This window comes from Nanorana parkeri, unplaced genomic scaffold (genome assembly GCF_000935625.1).
Source record: "Nanorana parkeri isolate BGI_ZX_2015 unplaced genomic scaffold, ASM93562v1 scaffold1566, whole genome shotgun sequence".
Classification (NCBI taxonomy): Eukaryota; Metazoa; Chordata; class Amphibia; order Anura; family Dicroglossidae; genus Nanorana; species Nanorana parkeri.
The window spans coordinates 32,780-52,041 of record NW_017307834.1 but is presented as its reverse complement, the minus strand read 5'-3'; the positions used below and the strand labels follow the sequence as shown (position 1 = coordinate 52,041).

The 19,262-nt window shown below is 46.2% G+C and overlaps 2 protein-coding genes across 3 annotated transcripts in view; both read right to left on the bottom strand.

The window, feature by feature from the left end:
* Positions 1-19,262, bottom strand: part of RABGAP1 (RAB GTPase activating protein 1) — a 94,706-nt gene that overhangs the window by 48,278 nt on the left and 27,166 nt on the right. The gene's annotated exons all lie outside the window — the stretch shown is intronic.
* LOC108798849 (probable G-protein coupled receptor 21) lies at positions 11,162-12,743 on the bottom strand. Its single transcript, XM_018570652.1, has one exon. It carries the CDS (start codon positions 12,587-12,589, stop codon positions 11,339-11,341), a length of 1,251 nt encoding a protein of 416 aa, XP_018426154.1. The 5' UTR covers positions 12,590-12,743; the 3' UTR covers positions 11,162-11,338.

Genomic DNA, 19,262 nt, shown 5'->3' with positions numbered 1-19,262 from the left:
GGGGTGGAGGGTTACCTTCCGTTGAAAAAACGAATTGCAAAGGATCTGGTTTGTATGGGGCCTTAGGCGGCATGTGGTGTTAAGGGCTAATCTATTCTTTTTTCTCTCTATTGGCCTATCTAGAAATCACTATAATTACTACCATAAAAGAAAACAACACCGAAAAGCAGGCAACTAAAAACCAGCCTCGAAAAAATAGGGAGGACGCACGTTCAGGTAAGCTTTGCATGAATAACTTAAAATATGCGCTCACTGAAAAATACTCTCCTTTCCTTTACGACTACCCTAGTAGGAGATAATAAGCTTTTCTGACCATTGAGAATGTTTGTTTTTGCTCGTGGAGACTGGCTGAACCTTTTCTCTACGGAATAATAAAGGAAAAGTGATAAGTAGCAACCTCGAGCACTGTGTTAACCGCTGAGAGCCGAGCATCAGACAGATATAAGAATGTCATCCAGTTATATATTCACAAAAGAATAGCTATCCTGAGAGAGGTCAGTAAAATGCTGTTAATATTACATGAAGATAACCTAATACAGGTACAAAAGGGAATACAAAAGCAAAACTATACATCATTTATACTGGGTCAACCCATAAAGGGTCACAATTTTCATGGGGGTGCCTTAACTATTAACAGTACTGGTCCTTATTTGTGTATCACTCGGCTGTAGATCCTCTAATCATCTCTGAATTGGTGCCGACGCTGTCCTACCTCCTGGAGGGTGACTACTTTTGTTCCCCATGGTCCCTGTGCGTGTTGTAAAGTAGTCACCGCTCCAAGCCCGATAAACGGAGCGGAAGGGGGAGCCCTCCCCCGCCGCTGTCACAATACCCAAGCAATGAACAGCTGACTCATTGCAGTCACTGTTCGGCCGAGAGTTTTCAGCCCGGCTCCATCGACAGTAGTTGATTGAAAAAATAATGTCTTTGGTTGAACGGAGGGGTGCCGACGGCTTCCTGATTGGCTAGGAAGCCAACTTCACTTATTGCTAGGCAGCCTGGCTTCCTGACCAATCAGGAAGCCGGGACGCTAGTCATGACGTGCCGCCCAGCTTCCCGATTGGCTAGGAAGCCGGTTTCACTGGTTCCTAGGCAGCCTGGCTTCCTGATCTTTTAGGAAGCCGTGAGGCGGGTCATTCCGTGCTGCCCAGCTTTCTGATTGGTTAGGAAGCCAAGCAACATGTGAATCCGGCTTCCTAGCCAATCAGGAAGCCAGGAGGCGGGTCGTAACCCGCCATCCGGCTTCCTGATTGGAAAGGAAGCCTGCTTTATGCTCCCTTGGCACTGCCGGTCAGAGAGAATTCTCCGGTCTCGTAGGTAGGTATCGGAGCATTTGGTACTATACGGATACTAGTATCGGCATCGGTGCGTCCCGACGTTCAAGCACATACAAAACAGCCACCTTCAGCCGAATCCAGAACTCCCGATCAGAAGCAGACGGTCAGAAGACCTTACCTGTTGTATCCAAGTTATTTCCTCTGTAACATCGTGCTGAGTGAAGGGGCAGCTGTACACGCGGGGAGAGTCTGGACCGTCACTGCAAGATGATTGTCTTTACATAGCGCTCACCGGAGAACAAAGACTTTGCGTTTTTGACATGAAGGGCTCAAAACATTTCCCAAACCAAGCAGGGAACTTACTAGATCATGTTTGGGAAAGGGTGGAAACACCCTTAAAATGACACAAGCAGTCGTATCCATAAAACACTGGCCTGCATGAGCAGACCTTTCCCTTTCTTCCGATGACTACGTAGGAAGTCATTATTAATTTCCTTCACATGCATTTCGAATTTAACTAGAACAATGGGGGCTGCGGGGCAACCGAGTGCACATAGCATGGGAAACCGTTCTGCAGCGTAGCAAAAGATTTATTCTTTTTTTATTCACTAGAAACAAAATCTGATCCACTGCCACGTACCATGTCCGCATAAATGTTTATATTTATGGAGTCCTGCTCAGTCTGTCAGATCGGAATAAAGAATGGCGAAGCGAGAATAAAGGGAAAAATCAATCTGCTGTGAACAACACAGCCAGCTCTTCTAGGCCTTGGACATATGGACTTCAGTATGTATAACCGCAATGCACACAGCAAGCTTTTACATATCCATGGCGGAATGTCCATTGGCGTCCTCATGTCTATTATAGATCCATAGAACAGCATTAGACATGATGATGATGTCAGCGGTCCTTAGACTGCTGGAGCGAAGGGGAGTAGAGGCTGCGGGAACCAGTCTAGCGACCCAGAGGGAGCGGGGATTGGGTAAGTAAAATAGCTTTTTCCTGTCCCCTTTGGCACCGAGTACTTAACCCTTGCAATGCGGAGGTAGCCCCACTGCAATGGTAGTTTATTGGTTCGCCTGGAGATGGACTTTAAAGGTTTCTACAAAGTGGCTTTGGTGAAATCTTTGCAAAAGCTTGATGTGCACATTGGTTTTTCACATACTGAACCCCGAATGTACAAGGCCTTACAGCCAGGCTTTGTACATAGAGGCTGTAGTATGTGAAGGACCAACGTCTACAGCAAGTTTATTCAAAGCATATGCAAGCCAGCTATACTGCATTTCAATCTTGTTTCCCCATACCACGTTTCAACCCTGCCAGGGTCCTTATATTGTATTTCAACCCTGTCTGGGTCACTATACCACGTTTTAGCCTTGTCTGGCTCACTAAGCCACGTTTTAGCCCTGTCTGGGTCACTAGACCATATTTTAGCCCTGCCTGGGTCACTAAGCCATTTTTTAGCCCTGTCTGGGTCACTATACCACGTTTCAACCCTGCCTGGGTCACTATGCCACGTTTCAGCCCTGCCTGGGTCACTATACCACGTTTCAACCCTGCCTGGGTCACTATGCCACGTTTCAGCCCTGTCTGGGTCACTATACCACGTTTCAACCCTGCCTGGGTCACTATACCACGTTTCAACCCTGCCTGGGTCACTATGCCACGTTTCAGCCCTGTCTGGGTCACTATACCACGTTTCAACCCTGCCTGAGTTTCTATAACACGTTTGAAACCCGTATAGTTTACCATACCATGTTTCAACCACATCTGGGTCACTATACCGCACTTCCATCCTGTGTGGGTCACTTTAATGTGTTTCAACCCTGCCAGGGTCACCATACCACGTTTCAACCATGCAAAGGTTCGTTCATGTGAACAAGACCCTGACCGGGTTGAAACGTTTGATAGTCCAATGTTACCTGTGATTTTATGGAGGGTTCATGCGGTAACTTACTTTTAATGGATAAAACCAAAGTGCACATTTTAGGAATTACATTTGGGATGCGCTGATCCAACCTTTTGGACCGTGATTGATATGCATGGACTCCTTTCCCAATTTTGTATGTGTCATGAAGACTGCAAACATTTAGGGTGTCTCCCAATTCAATTAACCCCTTCATGACTGAGCTTGTTTTTGGTTTCTGTTCGTAAATGACTGACACACTTTTGACATTTTTGCTGTGTGATTCTTCCACGTCAGTAATATACTTTCTTACAAAGTGCACCCACACATATTATATATTGTTTTTTAGAGGACAGATAGGGCTATATATTTATATCACATATGTGTGTCTAACGCCTCACTTAGGACAAATACAAATTAAAAAAAGAGGAAAAAACGTAAAAAAAAAACTTTTTTTCCCAGTTTTGATTTGTAGTATTTTTTTTTAACAAAACCAGCACAGCTAAAAAAAAATGCAATACATACATTCATTTATTTGTCCCTTATTTTTAATTTAGTTACACTTTTCACTTTTTTTATACTGACAAATTTTATTTATTTAATTATATCAGGCAGTCATTGTGAATTAATCTCACTATTACTGCTTGATAAATTAATAAATTTTTTTTATTATCAGGCTGCTTCAAACTTCAGAACAGCCGATAATAAGTTAGTGACACTGATCCTGCAGCAGTTCAGGATTCAGCTGTCAGTGAATGTTTCAGAAAACTTAAACATTCTACTTTCAAGAATAGATACATTATGTGTCTAATACATAACATTTTGTATCTATTCTTGAAAGTCAAAAGATAAAAAAAAAAAAAGCCAGTATAGCTTGAGAGAGATATCTCTTGATCTATACGAGCTGTCAGAATGCCGGCAAAAGCCGACATGTGTGTCCGCTTTGCTGTGACTCTCAGACACCCGATATTAAGGTATCGGGTGTCTGAAAAAGGTTAACCCTTTCAGTAATGGATCTCTAGATAGTTAGACATCTATTACTGAAAGGTAACCGCTGATTCTCAGCGGTTAGCTGCCTTCTAGTGCAGCAAATAACTCGTCACGTACAGTGTACGTGACGAGTCATTTGGTCCCTTTGTGGCTGGACGTACAGTGTACGTCTCCAGTCACGAAGGGGTTAAAGCTTCTCTGGATAAAAAAAAACCCTCTCCTTACAGATAGACTGCTCCGTACTGCAAGAGTTACCTGCTTGTCTTTGTCTAAAGGTATTCTGTACTTACCTGATCCCCACTCCCCCGGGGATCAGTGCTCACAGCTCTCCCCTTCACTCCAGCTGCAGACTGACCCTCGGAGCCCTCCCAATGGAGGGCTATGTATTGTACCTGATGTCAGCAGGCCTCCAACTGCCATAGAGGAGGAAGAGACTGTGGACGCCGCTCTTGAAGGCAGCAGGAGAGGGGATCAGATGAGAAAAACTGCTATGAAGAATCCCCCTAGACCAGCGGTTCTCAACTAGGGTTCAATTTTATTTTCTGACTGACGGCGGCCGGCGGCTCCGATGTCAGAAAAAAAGAAAAGAAGAGCAGGGAAAGGTTTACTCTGATCGATCAAGCAGAGTAAACCTTTCCGAAGAAATTGTTTCTCTCCCAGGCCGCCGGGAGCCGCTATCTAATAGCTATGTAAAGGTAGCAAAATTACAGCGATGAAGGAGCAACGCAAATAAAATTACTGTTAGGGGTCGCCACAACTTGGGCAATATTATCAAAGGGTCGCGGCGCTAGAAAGGTTGAGAACCGCTGCCCCAGACATGAACAAGCAGTTAACCCTTGAAGTACAGGGGTAGCCCCACTGCAAGGGAAGTTTTTAGGGAAAGGCTTTAAACGTCGATGCAAATTTACGCCTGAATTGAATCGCCTCCGTAGTGAGATATACGCACTTTGCATTTAGGGTATGACCAACACAGAGAACGCACCGGATATTGTGACTGCATCCATTAACACTCATGTATGAGCACCCGGATATTGTGACTGCATCCATTAACACTCATGTATGAGCACCCGGATATTGTGACTGCATCCATTAACATGCAAAATTACAGCGATGAAGGAGCAACGCAAATAAAATTACTGTTAGGGGTCGCCACAACTTGGGCAATATTATCAAAGGGTCGCGGCGCTAGAAAGGTTGAGAACCGCTGCCCCAGACATGAACAAGCAGTTAACCCTTGAAGTACAGGGGTAGCCCCACTGCAAGGGAAGTTTTTAGGGAAAGGCTTTAAACGTCGATGCAAATTTACGCCTGAATTGAATCGCCTCCGTAGTGAGATATACGCACTTTGCATTTAGGGTATGACCAACACAGAGAACGCACCGGATATTGTGACTGCATCCATTAACACTCATGTATGAGCACCCGGATATTGTGACTGCATCCATTAACACTCATGTATGAGCACCCGGATATTGTGACTGCATCCATTAACACTCATGTATGAGCACCCGGATATTGTGACTGCATCCATTAAGGGCTTGTTCACACCAAATGCAGACCAGATCTGCATGAGTTTCTGCACACGCAGTGCACTGGGTTGTGCCGTGTTTTTGCCACGTTTGTGATGCGTTCCGGGCCGTTGCTGGTTAAAAAAAAAGTTTAAAATGGGCTTTCAGTGCGTTCCAGGGTGTTTGCATGCGTTTTTGATGCTTTTGCATGCGTTCCAGAGCAGGTAAAATAGGGCTTGCTGCAGTTTTTTTTTTACATGCTCTGGAACTGAACGCTGCGGTGTGAACTAGAGCCCAAAATACCATTGGAATACATTGGACGCCGTTTTGATCCGGTCTGTAACAGATCTGCTCTGCTCCTGGAACGTGCTTGTATGAGGCCTGATATCAGGCATGACACACACAAAGAAAAGGGCGGGGCTAGGTCTCCCGAAGTCTACAACACCCATTTGGAAGTAATACAAGTTTGATGTATGATAAACACTCACAATATAAGATAATACACAAATATTTTTTAATATTAAGTTAATGATTGACAGTGTACGAATACTGCAATATGCAGCGGTTACACATTGATATCTCTCTCTCATTAAATAGTAACTTATGGGGGGAAATCATAAATAACGCTTACGATGCAGTCTGTCACTACAATTACCACAACTGGGTTTTTATTTCTGTATATCCCGTGTAATGTAGTTTTATTATCTGCTGATCCTGCCAGTAGATGTTATTTTTACACTTCCTGTAGCAGGCCACGCTGTCCGGCAGTTACAGGGTTTGGACAAACTATATAACACTGCCGGGAGAGCCAACAAAGGTCAGCGGCTTAAACCTCATTGTAGAAGAAAGAAACCTGCTGCTGTAACTGCTTAAAACGTGTTAAACTGGAACTAAACTAAACTCCCCGCACCGGCACAGACCTCTTCACCCAGTCTCTTCTTCAGGGATCTTGACTGGCCAGCCCAAATGACGTAACTCCCACATATATACATGGAGTGCCAACAACTGTCTAAACCTCCTTTCAAAAGAAGAAACCTGCTGCTGTAACTGCTTAAAACGTGTTAAACTGGAACTCAACTCCACTCCCCGCACCGACCTCTTCAGGGTTGGGGTTCTGCAGGCACTTGACTGGCCAGCCCAAATGACGTAACTCCCACATATATACATGGAGTGTAACAACGGTCTAAACCTCCTTTTAAAAGAAAGAAACCTGCTGCTGTAACTGCTTAAAAAGTGTTAAACTGGAACTAAACTAAACTCCCAGCACTGGCACAGACTCTTCTTCAGGGGTTCTGCAGGCACTGAACTGGCCAGCCCAAATGACATAACTCCCACATATGTACATGGAGTGCAACAACAGTCTAAACCTCCTTCCAAGAGAAAGAAACCTGCTGCTGTAACTGCTTAAAAAGTGTTTAACTGGAACTAAACTCAACTCCCTACTCCGGCACAGACCTCTTCACCCAGTCTTCTTCAGGGTTGGGGTTCTGCAGGCACTTGACTGGCCAGCCCAAATGACATAACTCCCACATATGTACAAGGAGCCCATCTGTGCCAGCACCAAGGTGTGCCAAGAGTCGAGCTATACATGCGTGTACATCAGGGGTGGGCAAATCCGGCTCTCCAGCTGTTGGGGAACTACAATCACCATGAGGTACTGCAACACTGACCGTTACAGGCATGGCTGCCAGAGGCAGAAGCATGTTGGGATTTGTAGTTAAAGCACAGCTGGAGGGCCGGGGGTTGCCTACATGCTGTCAGCTTACTGGCGGGCTCGGGCCGTGGAGCTGCGAACACACCCGAGCCCATCCTTAGTGGTCATCACTAAACATTTCTAAAAGGTGAGTTTGTTGTAATTTCGAAGATCTGGGTGAAGTTCCTCTTGACATACTGCATCAAATGCCATTTTTCATTTGGCCCATAGTCCCACTTTAAATATTGAGGGAAACTCTTTCTGAACGTAAAGCTCATACAGGAAGTAGACTTACAAGTACAGCGCATGGCCATTGATGGTGGAAGGCAGAAACTTCCGGGGCTGGAAAAGGAAGACACCTCAACTCTCCGCTCTACAGCCACTGCCATGGACATCCATCATCTTCCCCGGAAGACCCGAACACATAAAGCAAAGCTGCCTGCAGACACCCAACGGCACGCATGACCGGGCTGAGGAACTAAAGATCTTTCAACGAAGACCTTACACGCATGCTCGTTTCTGCTCTTGGAAGACGGATTGCCGTCGGCACCGGCTGTCTCGGAGAAAGAATGGTGATCGGCCTGCAAGGTCCATCCCAAGTGGTCAACTTTCTCCTGTAGAAGTTCAGCCATCATCATGCTCGGGCCTACAAACACATCTCGCCGACGCGTGGACCGGCCTGTCTATAATATTTGCAGGTACCGTATGACGCTCTTATGACCATGTATTACGTGTAGACCCGGGAATGCAATCGCAGAGATCTAATCAGCAGCGTTCCTGGGCTATAAAAGGGCCATAACATGATTACAGTGTTTGTCCAACCAATACCTTTCTTTTTTTTGCTTTGGAGTTGAGAAGGATTACAACCCCCATCAGGTTTTCAATGTTCTCTGAGGCTCTGCTAGAGAGAGGTCCTCTCACTTAAATCTGCCAACCTCCCAGCAAAGGTTTAACTCCACCCCATGGTCAGCCCACTGCTTGCATCATGGCTGAGGGCCCTTGAGAGGAGTCCTGGGGCAGGGTGACGTGATTGTTTTAGGAATCTATGTACATCACCCTCCCACCAGCCAATGACCTGCCTGCATTGCACAGAGACCCAGTGATGACATCACCGAGTCTAAAATAAAGGAATGTATTGAAAGCAGAAAGGTTTTATTTAAGGACGCACCGATACCATTTTTTCCAGACCGAGTACAGGGTACCGTTACTTTTCCTACTTTTTATAGTGTCATGTGACAGTTTTTCTAAAACAATACAGACTAATGATTTTAGGACAGGGGTGGGGTGGCAGGATCCAGACGGAACTGCAACCGCTGTCACCCTGTTAGTTCTGCCAATGACTCCAAGCTATAGAGGGATTACAAATCCCAGCAATACATTATATAGCAATGCAGAATATCAACAGCTATAGATGACTACAAATCCCAGCAATGCCTAAAACAGCAATGTAGAATACCACCAGCTAGAGAGGACTACAAATCCCAGCAATACAATATACAGCAATACAGAATACCACCAGCCATAGAGGACTACAAATCCCAGCAATACAATATACAGCAATGCAGAATACCACCAGCCATAGAGGACTACAAATCCCAGAAATACATTATACAGCAATGCAAAATGCCATCAGCTACAGAGGACTACAAATCCCAGCAATACATTATACAGCAATGCAGAATACCACCAACTATAGCAGACTACAAATCCCAGCAATACATTTTACAGCAATGCAGAATACCACCAACTATAGCAGACTACAAATCCCAGCAATACATTTTACAGCAATGCAGAATACCACCAACTATAGCAGACTACAAATCCCAGCAATACATTTTACAGCAATGCAGAATACCACCAACTATAGCGGACTACAAATCCCAGCAATGCCTAAAACAGCAATGCAGAATACCACCAGCGATCAAGGACTACAAATCTCAGCAATACATTATACAGCAATGCAGAATACCTTCATCTATAGGGGACTACAAATACCAGCAAAACATTATACAGCAATGCAGAATAATAGTACATGTATTGCTACATACGCTGTGCTGCCGCTCAGCTCCCGTGTGCCAGCCTGATGTCTCAGACAGAGGGTCTCAGGAGGGGAAGACGTGCAGGCCAGCGGAAGCGCTCTAAGCAGGCATCATGTGGTTCCTAAGAAGGCTGCCTCAAGGTCCCCAGCGAGCGCCTGAACCTCGCAGGAAAAAAATAAAGCTCTGATATTGGTTTTTTTTGGTATTAGGGCATTTTCACGAGTACTTGGTATCGGTGCATCCCTAATTGTATTTCATATTGATGGGGGGGGACCAGAGAAGGCAAAATATATGCAGATTAAACATCAGCTTTAATACCCCGAGGGAGAAAATGAAGATCTGAGAGCGTTTTAGCCTTTTCCTCCTAAAAACACATTTCTGTGTCAAGATGAAAGATTTCCCCTCCTTTCTAGTCTGATGAAGCCATTGCCTCCGGGACTGCAAAGCACCGGGATAGCAATAAAACCCGACAGGGGTTCTAGTCCTTCCTCACTCTTTCCGAAATTGTAAAACAAAACCCAAAATTATTGGCTGGACACACGCTTTAAACCGGCCCGGATCTACAAAACCTGACGGATCAATGTTGGAGGGTCTGACCTTTCTAATAGCTTCACAAACATTTGGGGTCTCATGTATTTTACATTTAAAGGAGAACTATGAGGTGAGTGATTTTCACCCAACCTCATAGTTCTAGCCGACCTGTGACAATGAGACTGTCACAGGTCGGCTCAATAGATCGGGAAGTGAGCGAACACATACAGTCGCTCGCTCACTTTTCTATCTATCCCTGCAGAGAGCCGTGACTGTCACTCACAGCTCCATGCAGGGATTCCCCCCTCCCCCCCTCCCCTGTCCGATCCTCCAGCGCTGACTGGCGGAACGGACGGGGGAGGGGGCGTGTACAGCTGGCTCTGCCTTTAGATAGGCAGAGCCAGCTGTCAATCACACAGCTAGGTGGATCCAGACAGTATTGTCGGGATACGCTCCGGCTGCGGCGGTCTCAGTATATAGGGAGCTGTAGCTCGCGGTATGCTGAGCTTTGAGTCACGGGAGGACGCTAGTTTGTGTTCTCCCGTTACCCTGAGGAGAACTATGGGGGAAAACACTGACCCCATAGTTCTTTAACTACCTCAGGGCTGCCGGAAGAGAGTAAATGGGGGCTGCAAAAGGTTCGACAAATCCGCCTAACACAACAAAACATTTTTTTTATGACTACGTCCTAACACACAACCGGTATAAAGACATTAAGTAAAATATATTTAAATTATGCTAAAAAGATTCCAGTTGTCGGCAATTTTTTTTTTTTTAAATATCATTAATATATTATATATATTTCTTTCCACTTAGAAAAATATTGCATTAAATTTGGTTGAAACTAAAAATGTAACAAAATAAAGAGGCGCGTATATTACAAACAAGCTGCGTCTATTGCAAATCGGGGCGGGGGCTTCTGTTGTTTAATCGAGGAGCACCCAGGCGAAGAGAGATACTTCAGTCTCAAGTGTATCCTTCAAGTCACGATGAGCGTAATCCATTACATTAACAAAGTATATCCATCTTGAGTGGAAACCCAAATATAAGGCTCCTGAAGGTGTTTAGAGATACTGCAGAGACCACACGAGAGTTAGATCTGCAGGGAACGTGCCCGAGAGCAGCAATACATCTCAATTTTGCAAATTTTTTTTGAGCTTTACAGCAGAATTGGCGTAGCGCAGGCATATCCAACAGAACCTACCACGAGCTCCGAAAATGTACCTACAAAAAACATAGTCCGCTAAGTAACAGGTCCACCGTGGGACTAAAGCACTAGATGCATCCTTGGATTGGTGATGTCCTTTTATTGCTCCCCTTGGATGAGTACACAGTGGCATTAAATTGTATCCAGTCTATGGAACACCCAATGGATACCGCACGGCTTGCGATACCTATGGGTTGCAGGTTTCCGTTGGCCGTTTATTGGAAGTTTTGGGGACTTCGCGCGTGTCCCCTCGCCTGGAGCAAGAAGCGCAAACTGCCCCAGAAAGACGTTTCAGGCCCTTCCGGAAAACGCTGTTGGACATGCTGTAGATCACGCAGTTACAGAAACTGTTACTGATGGCTAACCACGTGGTGAGAAAGGAAGCAGTCTGGTTGGAGTAGACTCTGGAACTCTCTAACAGGAAGTAGATGATGTAGGGCAACCACAATATATAGAAAACACTGGTTATACGAAAAAGGACAGTCGCGTACCGTTTCTCCGGGCTGGGTTGCACCTGGCCCGGATCCGTCTCCGTGCTGCTGAACCGCACGCGCCTTTCGTTGATCTCCTTGTTGTGTTGCTGGCAAATGCGGAAAATGTTGAAGTACGTGAAGCAAACCGTAGTGGCCGCCGGGGCGTACAGCGTAATCACGATAAATGAGGTGAAGTACGGGCTGGTGGGCCACGAGACGGCGCACGACCGGAACACATCTCCGTGATATCCGGGTTTTCCCCAGCCCAAAAACGAGGGCAGGAATATGGCGCAGGAGTATATCCAGAGCAACAGGATGCAAAACCGCAGGCGGCACGCTGTGACCAGAGTGTTGTAGATCAGAGGTTTGGTTATAGCTATGTACCGGTCGATGCTGATACAGGCCAAAGACATCATGGAGACGCTTTTGAGCACGGACACTACGTAGCCAAACATTTTGCACACGATGTTCTCCGGCAGGAGGGCGCTGTGGTGCAGCAAGGTGAAAGAGGGTACCAAGCAGCTGACTCCAACTAGAAGGTCGGCGTACGCCATGGTCTGGATGAAGTAACTGGTGGTGTGGTGGTTGAGCAGGGGGGCGCAATGGAAAACAAAAATAACAATCAAATTGCCCGAGATGATCAGCACAGTCAGGAAGATGATGATCCCTACTTCGAGGAGGCAAACTGGAATGGCTTCGTGAGCTCCTACTCCCAACAAACAGAACAAACCGCTGTTGTTTCCCTCCGAGGAAGAGTTCATTTTTAGATCGCCAAGGATATCAGAAACATGCCCGCGCCTCCGTCGCGCTTCAGAAGAGGACCCCGCGGCTTTTCTTGACGGGGCTACGGTGGATCCGTTCCCTTTAACTTTACCACAGAGCAGCACCGTACCCATCTCCTGCCATGTTACAAAGATCGAGGACAAAGCTCTGCCAGGGAACTTAGGACAAAAAGGTGCAGTCATCAGGAAGCCTGGGTCATGTGGGTTCTCTGTCCTCTAGCCGAGGCAATCCCACTCCATCGTTACGCTTCCACCGCTAGATATCAGAGCAGCTGAGAGGAAAGAATGTGACAACGTTTGTACAGTATCCAGACGGTAACGGCATCCCTGCATTCTCACAGTTTGCTGTCTCACAATGGTCTTTTATCTCTCGTTCCTGCAAAGTCAGAGGCAGCCGGTCAACTTTAATGATTAAGCTGCCCTGCTACCAAAATTAGCTTTTCCTTTAATAACCTACGAAGCCCTTTCTCCATTTAAAAGCCTATCCTTTGAATAATACATGGAGCTGCTGCCTGATATAAATCATCTCTACGGACACAGCTCCATATAGGTGCTCGAATCTGCTTTCCTTGCCCAAGACTCTTCAAATCGTACAAATTTAATTGGAAAAGATGCCGTCTGCATTCTTTCAGAGTCATCCAACGGCTCTGCGTTATATATCTGCAGCGTGCTTCTAGGACACGGCGTAAAGGACACCCGAGTCTATGCACCCGCATCCCCCAATGCTGCCTTAAAATTAAAGGGAAAAATTAAGGAAAAAGCAGCAATTGAAATCTCTAAAATCTGTCTTCTCTACATTCATTTATATCTAGTGATTGGAATGAAACACATTTCGAAACCAGCCTTGAAAATTTTTAACCAAGCCATTTCTACGACTGCTAAAAAGGTTATACAGCAAAGATCAAAAAGAAGATTTGATATTGCCCGAGAGAGATGCTTTACCTGACTCGAGTCCCAAGGTCCTGGAGGAGTCCTGCAGGAGGACTGCAGCTCACTTTGCTGCAGAATGGAGGAAAAATGCCTTTGTGAGTGTGGTCCTCTGCAAACCCTCCTCTCCTCCTCCCTCTCATGCACTGCCAAGATCAGCCGGGGATCCCAGACTGCACTACAGTACCCAGACGCAGGGATCCGAGGCACATTCACTGCCTGCTCTCAGCTAACTTCGACGCCGAGACCACAAATGCTGGAATCCCCCAAAAACATAAACGACCGGCTTCCGACATATAATCACAATGAAGCCATCTGACAAGACGAGCTCGGCTGGAAAAAAAAATATTCTCAGCTTCTTAAAGGTCATTGTTAGAAAACACAAATAACGGCTGCCGGAGCCAACATAAACATGATAAATGTGTGAATTGCAATGTGGGGAGGCTTTTAACTTGCTCTTCGGACATCAAACGCGGGGGGAAAAAAATGACAAATCCTTCACAAAAAAAGCTTTTGAAAAGAGCCCAAAAAAAAAGATGAACTCTAGCTGCTTCTGGGGCTGGCCCGGGGACAGTTTATTTTGTAGAACAATTTTTAGCAAGAAGAAAGCAAATCGGCGTTACGGTTATGTAAACGGAAGAATAACTAATCACCGTGCAAGAGGGCTACAAATTACTGTATCTCTCCCGAATTCCGTTACTAACGGCACAGGCCATAAAACAGATTACAGAGAAATCATCAAACTTCTCAGAAATAAGGGAATTCTGTACACAGCGGAAAATCCTTTTCTTAAAGGAGAACTATAAGTGACTGTCACTCACCCTCATAGTTCGAGCCGACGTGTGACAATGAAACATCACACGTCGGCTCAATAGATCGGGAAGTGAGGGAACACATACCGTCGCTCGCTCACTTCTCGATCATGTCCCTGCAGAGAGCCGTGACCGTCACTCATGGCTCCCTGCAGGGATTCCCCCCCCCCTCCCGTCCGATCCTCCAGCGCTGACTGGCGGAACGGTAGGGGGCGGGTACAGCTGGCTCTGCCTCTAGACAGTCAATCACGCAGCTGAGTGGATCTCGATAGTAATGTCGGGATCTGTCCCGGCTGCGGCGGTCTCAGTATACCGCGAGCTGTAGCTCCCTATATACTGAGCTTAGGGTGACGGGAGGAGGCTAGTTTATGTCCTCCCCTGACCCTGAGGAGAAATATGGGGAAAAACACTGACCCCCATAGTTCTAATACAAGCATGCCTACATTTTGTAGCAAATAGTACCAAGGGCATGATCATGAACATAAAGGGGCAGTTCCTTTTCTTGGGAGTCCATTAAGGAACCAAAGAAGCCTTCCAAGTTTGGGTTATGCTGTCGCCTACAGGAGGACTGGACACTGGCAAATAAAGAAAATGTATAGGCCAGCCCAGGATAACCCCTTGTAATACCAGCATGCCTACAATTTGTAGCAAACAGTACCGAGAGCATGATCAAAAACATACAGGGGTAGCTCCTTTTCTTGGGAGTCCAGTAAGGGACCAAAGAAGCCTTTCAACTTTGGGATATGCTGGGATATGCTGATGCCTACAGGAAGACTGGACAATGGTAAATACAAAATCTACAGGCCCAGATTTTCCAGGCCCTTCTACTACCAACATGTCTACATTTTGTAGCAAGCAGTACTGAGAGCATGATCATAACCACAGAAGGGTGGGACCGGTACCTGTGGACTCCAAAATAAGGATTTTACATTGAGTACAAAATTCCAGTTCTCTTTCTTGTCCACTGAGGGACACAGGAAGTCATTCACTTTTGGGACATCCAAAAGCAGTCCAACTGAAGGGTGAGCAACACAGCAAACAAACAGTAACATGCCCAAGAAACAACAACATATTGAATAGGTGCCTTGGCGCGGCTGTGCGGCTTTCACATTTTCTGCAGAAGACGTGTATCTAAACCTCTGTTATTAACCTTAGTGGTGAGACAAGTTTTTTTTACATGCTGGCTGGTGAGTGTGCCGGGAAAACATTTTGCTGTTTAAACATCTCATCAGGGCGCATCCATCAGGGTGCTTGCAACAGTACTTGCAATAGGAAAGTCTTTGCTGTCTTATGGGCTTTAAATGTCCTAAGACTGCAAGAAGAACTGGTAGAAGAACAGGCTGATCCTCTAGTTCCAGAGTAGAGCGCTCTGCATTATTAAAAGCCAAAACAGTTTCTCGTAATGAGGACGTAATAGCAGAAGACCGCAGTTTCTCCAGGATAAGCTTGCCAGACAGAGACTAGAGCGACTCAGAATCAGAGTCTCTGGCCGATGGCTCGGAAGCCTCTAAGGATGCGGGTGCAAAATAGAGAATCTCTGGAAGCAGGCGCAGGAGTGCATCCGCGGCCCATGTGGTCAGAGCCACTAAATAATTGGGTGATTTGGTCCATAGTCATGAATGACTAGTAAAAAACCTCAGCTGAAACGGCAGAGGAACCGGCCACACCTGACAGAGCTACAGAAGACTCCAAAGACAGAATAGAATCTAGGAACAGAGGGCAACAGGATTGTAGAGGTTGGCTGTATTGGTAGACGCGCTGCTAGCAGATGTGCGGCAAGCAGCCCCCAAAATGTTAGTAGAGTGTAAGCTAGGGGCACCCATTTCAGCTGGACTGTCCCCCCTCCTATATGCAATCAGATATGTTGCAACTGCGTGGTGACAGAGCTACTTAAGGCTAACGGTATAGGGCAGGAATGGCCAAACTGCGGCTCTCCAGCTGTGGTGGAACTACAAATCCCATGAGGCTTTGCAAGATTCTCACAGCCACAGACATGACTCCCGGAGAGAGATGCTTCATGGGATTTGTAGTTTCACCACAGCTGGAGGGCCGGAGTTTGGCCATCCATGGTATAGGGCAAGCTCTCAGGTATTAACAAAACCCAAACAGCTGGCTGCAGGTGAAGGTCAGGTGGCAGGAGGTGACCAAAGTCAATGTAGGAAGGAATCGGGAGCAGAATGAAATGGAAGCTCTATGTGACTCTTTGAACGCAGGAGCAGCTTCCTCTGTGACAGGGCAAGCACATAGGCAATGCCAGCAGCTCCAGACCTTGAAAGATCACGGAACCCAGAGCCCGAAGGTCCCTTCCAGGCCAACCCAGCACTCCAAATGCTAGGTTATAAAGGCCCTCGACCAGATAGCTGCACTAGAAGAGACCAGCTCTAGCAGCCAAGTACAGAAGAGTCATGACTGAAGACAAGAGTATGAAGAAAAAAAAGGTGCTAGCAAAATTCATGTCAGCCCTTCACACAGCAAAGCCGAAGAAAAGAAGTCCACCCTCCTAGGACACTGGCAAAAAACGGAGACATGCTGGTAGTAGAGGGGGCCATCTTGGTCTAGCCTACACTTTTTTGTTTCCCAGATTCCAACCTACCGTAGGCGGAAGTATAACCCGAAGGCTAAAGACTTCCTGTGTCCCTAATGGATGAGAAAGAAAAAAACACCTCGATACTTTTATATACGTATCCCCCTTCCCTCCGGCATGCCCAGAGTCACCTGTCCACGCTCTTACCTGATCCACTCTGTAATGTCCGCATAGAGACACTCATAACACACTGTGTGTAATGTTATAGAACATTCTAGTGAATGGCTTTACATAAGCTTTACGTTTTCCTTCCAAATATATACAATCATGTGACACGTTAACTAGAGTAAACATGGAATATTTGTGCTCATACGGCGTTATTACATATTAGGAGGAAATTGAAATCACATTTAATCTACATTTACATGGAGGATTCAATCTGTTTGCCTTTCATCTCCTTAGCGGCACACTTATTTAAAGAAGAACTCCGGGCATTTTAAAATTCAATCCTTGCAGTGGGGCGACCCCCTGCACTGCAAGGGTTAAGTGCTCGCTGTGTCTAGGGTCCATATGAAAATAAAGGAAAACAACAAAAAAGAACTAAAAAAAAAAAAAAAAACAAAGCCACCACATCCAAGCATTGGCAAGCTGTCCCACCCAGACCTAGAAGCCCCACCCACTGCAGGCAGCCTATCTGCCTATATTACAGGAGGGGGCGGAGACAAGACCAGTCACCGTCCACAAGGAGAGTAGCAGTGATTGGTCTTTATTACAGGAGGGGGCGGAGACAAGACCAGTCACCCTGCACAAGAAGAGAGAGCAGCAGTGATCGGTCTTTATTACAGGAGGGGGCGGAGACAAGACCAGTCACCCTGCACAAGGAGAGAGAGCAGCAGTGACCGGTCTTTATTACAGGAAGCTCTAAGTCTCACACTGGATTACTGCACAGATCTGCACACACATTGGCCCTTCTATGAGGACAATATTTGCTTATCCCGGAGTCCAGCTTTAAATTCCTGCCACACACATATGACATTTACTTGAATCAATCAAAATATATATACTAAGCTTGCAGTCTCTGCTAATTGTACCACGCTCTATAAGCCCCGTCTGATTGGCTCTAACCTCTTTGTCTGCATTAAATGAGATTTTTTTTTTGTGTGCACATTTCACCTGCTCCATATTACAAATAATAATATACATGGGCAACCCTACTCGCAGGCTCATAATCATATCTCCACCGCTGCCAGCAGATAATTAATCATGCGGGTGCCCATTGCTTATTATATCATTGTGCAGGCACCTATGCTGGCAGATATATAATTATAGGGAAGCAGAATCTGCTGAATGGAAAGGTTGTCAAGGGGCAGCGAGGTGATCGGAGACTGCTCCTCTATGTGGAGATCAGCCTCAAAGCTCTCCAATGCATGAATGTACGGACTTACCACATAGAACTTCTGCTCCAAATGTCTGTTTACTTCCACCAGGACCTCTCAGGAGCTCAGTGACTACAAGCGCGGTGCCGTGATAGGTTGTCACCCGTGCAATAAGTCCATCCGTGACATTTCCCGGCTACTAAATATTCCGCCGCGGTCACCTGTTACTGGGATTATAACAAAGTGGAAGCAACTGGGAACAACAGCAACTCAGCCAGGAAGTGGTCGGCCACGTCACATGACAGAGCGGAGTTAGCGAATGCTGAAGCGCGCAGAAGTCGCCAACTGTCTGCAGAGTCAGTAGCTACAGACCTCCAAACTTCATGCGGCCTTCAGATTGGCACAACAACAGTGCGTAGAGAGCTTCATGGAATGGGTTTCCATGGCCGAGCAGCTGCATCCAAGCCGCACATCACCAAGTGCAATGCAAAGCGTGGGATGCCGTGGTGTAAAGCACGCCGCCACTGGACTCTAGAGAAGGGGAGACGTGTTCTCTGTCTGACCAGTCACCCTGCACAAGGAGAGAGAGCAAAAGTGAGCGGTCTTTATTACAGGAGGGGGCGGAGACAAGACCAGTCACCCTGCACAAGCAGAGAGCAGCAGTGAGCGGTCTTTATTACAGGAAGCTCTAAGTCTGGTAGACATACACACGATTCTTATATTTAGATAATATTTATCCCGGGGTTCAGTCTTCCTTTCTGCAATCTTCCCTCTCAGTAAATGACTCCATATCGTATCCCTACAACGTCTCCTTGTTCTGCCCAAATCCTTCTGGTCTGTCAGGACCCCAGCAGCTTGCCAAGTTGTCATTAAGAATTTCAATAACAATTCAGTTCCTGTAAATTCCTTTACTTCGGGTCCACAAATCAAGTTTATTATTGTTAAAAAAAAACACAATGAATAGGAAATGAAGGCTTGACACAGAACAGTACATGATCGGCTCACATGATCGGCTCGCATTATCGGCGGAACTACATTGGGAAAAAATTGCTTTGGGAACGCTCGTTTGGCCTTCGTGACTTACATGATGTAACCATTTCACTGCCAGTGCCATATGCCTTACGGGCCCTGTAAACAGATTCCTGGTGGCTGTATACCTGTGTAAAACTGACTGCCGGCTTTACACTGCAAGTGATTCTGATGGCTTAACTGTAATG